At 43.3% G+C, this 4,021-nt stretch overlaps 1 protein-coding gene across 1 annotated transcript in view; it reads left to right on the forward strand.

The window, feature by feature from the left end:
• LOC107665388 (glycine amidinotransferase, mitochondrial-like) overlaps positions 1–2,488 on the forward strand; it is a 5,137-nt gene extending 2,649 nt beyond the window's left edge. Inside the window, exons 4-8 of the mRNA XM_016456263.1 lie at positions 144–281; positions 356–520; positions 600–663; positions 1,561–1,677; positions 1,765–2,488. Of these exons, the coding sequence (XP_016311749.1) occupies positions 144–281; positions 356–520; positions 600–663; positions 1,561–1,677; positions 1,765–1,877 (597 nt within the window). The 3' untranslated portion in view covers positions 1,878–2,488. The remainder of the gene's footprint in view (positions 1–143; positions 282–355; positions 521–599; positions 664–1,560; positions 1,678–1,764) is intronic.
• Positions 2,489–4,021: the final 1,533 nt, after the last annotated feature.

Raw genomic sequence — 4,021 nt, forward strand, 5'->3', positions numbered from 1 at the left:
GTGTGTGTGTGTGTGTGTGTGTGTGTGTGTGTGTATTTTAGCGATGTCCTGTCAATATCTTGCAAAATGACTTCTCAGGGTATTTGGATTCGGTTTTCTTTGCTTGTTTTTTGTATCCAAATAAAAGAATAAAATGTGTGTAGGAATACCCCATCCGCACCGTGGAGGACAGACATAAGCTGGCTGCTCAGGGGAAGTTTGTCACCACAGAGTACGAGCCGTGTTTCGACGCTGCAGACTTCATCAGGGCCGGCACTGATATCTTTGTACAGAGGAGTCAGGTGAGCGTCCTCATCCGCTCTGAGCTCACTGCTCTCTCATGCTCAAGCTCCTGTTGACAGGTTTTTACTGACAGGTTACAAACTTCATGGGCATCGAGTGGATGAGACGTCACCTCGCTCCCACCTACAAGATCCACATCATCTCCTTCAAAGACCCCAACCCCATGCACATTGACGCCACCTTTAACATCATCGGCCCGGGGCTGGTGCTGTCGAACCCTGATCGGCCCTGCAGGCAGGTCAGTGCTGTGCTGCCACCTAGTGTTGATCTGTAGCACCGCAGCGAGACGCTCACATGATGGTGACTCTCTCCTGCAGATCGAGATGTTCAAGAAGGCCGGCTGGACTGTGGTGACTCCTCCAGCTCCTCTTATTCCAGACAGTGAGTACAGCCAGTTCTGAGCGAGTTTGGTGGCAAACTCTTCAGTCAAAGCACAACCTTCAGTCACATCAGAGCACCCAAACATCATTTTGTGAACAATTCATCTGTGCATGTTTCATTTAAAAAAAATGTTTATTATCTTCTCCAGTCATTTAAGGCTCTTAACATACACTTTTCAGAGCCACGCCGTCATCTCAACATCCAATCAGCAACTGATGCACAGAATCAAGTCCCGCCCTACATTTTTCTTTTTCAATAATTTGTTACACTCAGATGTCCATCACAATGCAGAAGAAAGATCTGCTGCTATTTCCATTTCATAGTTCACCTTCAATTGCTGCTGGTCCCCATTGACTTGCATAGTGTTTTTCCCATACTATGGAAGTCAATGGGGACCAGCAACTGAAGGTGAACTGTCTCTTTAAGGACACACAGCAACACAACATGCACCAGATTTCGATTAAAATCATGATCTGATTAATAAAAATAACTCTGTAGTTCAGATGCCCCGACACATATTCACCACAACAGTTTTGTATTATTTTGCAAACCAACATTTTTCAAATATAGCAATCCAGTTAAAACACTGATATACAATAAATTTAAGACAAACTTTTGTAAAAAGCAAATGACTCTAAATGACCGATTCACATCCTGAGCTGATGTTGCCAACATCTTACAGATGCATTAATAATATATTACAATTTTAATCAGATATTCAAACTACAACATGGAAATGATTAAGTAAAATAAATAATGTTTCAAATGAAATGTCATGTTGCGTGTCACCTGATAGCACTCGGTCACTGCTCTAATAAATGCATATTTCATGTTGCATAGATGATGAATGTCCATGTACGAAATATTTGGCTTAACATGAGTGTTTTCCGATCTCAGATCATCCGCTGTGGATGTCGTCCAAATGGCTCTCGATGAACGTGTTGATGCTGGATGAGAAGCGTGTGATGGTGGACGCTAACGAGTCGAACATACAGAAGATGTTTGAAAGTCTGGGTGAGAGCGCTGTTCGTTGTGATGAAGCATCCTCAGCTCTGATGTGATTCCTCATTCACCTGCTCTTGTGTGTCGTGGCTCCCGCAGGTATTCAGACCATTCGAGTCAGCATCCGGCACGCTAACTCCCTGGGAGGAGGCTTTCACTGCTGGACGACGGATGTGCGCCGCCGCGGGACGCTCCAGTCGTACTTCCTCTAGCCTGCCAGAGACGCGCAGTCCTTACTGAGCTCAGATCAGCATGCTTTGATCGCGCCGTGCATGTCAGGGCTTTTGCAAACGCCACAGATGAACGTGATGAATACAAACCTCAGTGATCTCAATAACGACTGCATCTCTGGCCGGCTGTTGTAGGAATGACTCCAGTGAAGCAGCCAGAGCCCCCCCCCCCACGCCACCACGACCACAGAAGAAGAGTTTCTACCTCCTGTTTACCAAAAACACAAAAAAACATAGCGTATTTTGAATTGTAATGACTTCTTATATAATGCATTTTAATTATAGATCTTTTTTTTTACCCTACATGTGATGTGCCAAGTGTTGATTTGTAAACTCAGGTATTTTTGTAGCCATACTTTGTAAGCATTTCATAGAAATGTAAATATCTATATGCATTTTAGTGGCATATACTTTCCCTTCACAAAAGTGTTTTCTAGCCTCTGCCTCTGATGTCATTCTCTATAGCAGGAGCCAGGAACGTTTGGCTGATTATTCGCGCTGCGCTTGTGCTGTGCTTCTCTGGTTAAACTTGTTGGGTGCGATGATCCTGTGTCAGGTCAAACCAATATATTAAAGATACACTTGGAAACCAGCCTGACTGAGTTAGTTTTGTGCTTTATGAAGCTTTACGATCAAAAGAGCTAAACCAGTAAAGAAGTGAACCACAACACTCGTGTGCCGCAGAGCATTGCACATATTCACAATCCTCTCGATGTATTTCAACATGTTTTAAATAAGTGATGAAGGCTGATTGAAAAGTGTGCTGGAGTCGTGTGTTATTGAGCTGCAAACCTGATTGTGAGTGTGTGTTAATCATTGACCATCTTCACCAAACCGTACATAATAAACACCCTTCTGAATAATACGGATCATATGATTTTATTGTATTGAGATGCTTAGCACTTTTCTTTAACATACAAGCACCGTGCTGAAGGTGCATTTTGTTTTCATCCATCATGCTGCTGATGTTTTCCATAACCTGTATTTTCAGTTCATGAAATCCAGATGACAATAGTTCTGCAAAGTTTAAAAAAGGATAAATATCTCAGAGTACAGATTTATCAGAAGGGTCATGTTTATTAACTCATTTTTGACACCGCTTTTAGATTCTGTACAAACATGGAGATCTACATAAAGTGCTTAAAATCCAGTAAAGTAACCTGAAGTAATGGACTTATTGAAAAAATACACGCATGTGGCCTTCTGCTTCATAGCACAAGTTCTGTCCAGCTGTATTTTGCTTTTTCCTCTTTATTCAGTTCCATCACACAAACATCTCAAAGCATGCAGAACAGAACAACAAGAAAACACAAAATGAACACAAACATAAATATATATAAAAAAAATACCAGAATAAAAAAAAAGTTCCATATATTTAGGGCAGTTAGATACATTTTAAAAGCTTTAGAATTTGTATTGTTTTTATAAGCTGCTAATTTTGTGATCTCATATTAGAAAGGGTTTCAAAGTATAAGGTCAGTGTTACAAAATGTAATATATGATGGTTTCTTTTAAATTACTTTTGACTTGCGTATATAAATCTTTGCTAAGATAATTAACAGAGTAATAATGTAAATCTGTTAAACAGAAAAAGATGGTTTTGAGAGTATTTTCCTCACTTCAGCAGTTCTTCACTCGCGATCCGCCGCTGACACATTCGCGCCGCTGTTGTTCGCGACGCGCGTTATCCCTCGTCAGGAAACTCGCGACGCGCAAACGCCTCGTCTTCTGTCACCCGGCGGCCGTTCGTCCGTTTTCTTCGTCCGTCCGCGTCAAACAGAGGCAGAATCGTAGGCCCTTGATTGACAGCTGCTCTTTGGCGAGCTCCGCGTTGACGCGCCGCTCCGGAGTTTCATCTAGCGGCCCGTTTGATGTCATAGATGCCGGATCGCGCGTCCCGCGGCCGCGCCCGCGAGGATGAGGAGTAACTGGCGCCAGTGAAGCGCAGAGGCGGCGGCGGGAGCACCATGAGCGGAGCTGTTTGATCCAGAGACTCGATAGATCCGATCGTCTGGATGATCTGACAGAGAAACATTCCTATTAGCGCAGAACGAGCGTCGCGTCGAATGATGGGCTGCGCCTCCAGCATCCACATCTCCGATCGGGTGGTTTATAACAGCGGGAAA

The sequence above is a fragment of the Sinocyclocheilus anshuiensis genome, unplaced genomic scaffold, assembly GCF_001515605.1.
Source record: "Sinocyclocheilus anshuiensis isolate Anshui unplaced genomic scaffold, SAMN03320099.WGS_v1.1 scaffold1303, whole genome shotgun sequence".
NCBI lineage: Eukaryota > Metazoa > Chordata > Actinopteri > Cypriniformes > Cyprinidae > Sinocyclocheilus > Sinocyclocheilus anshuiensis.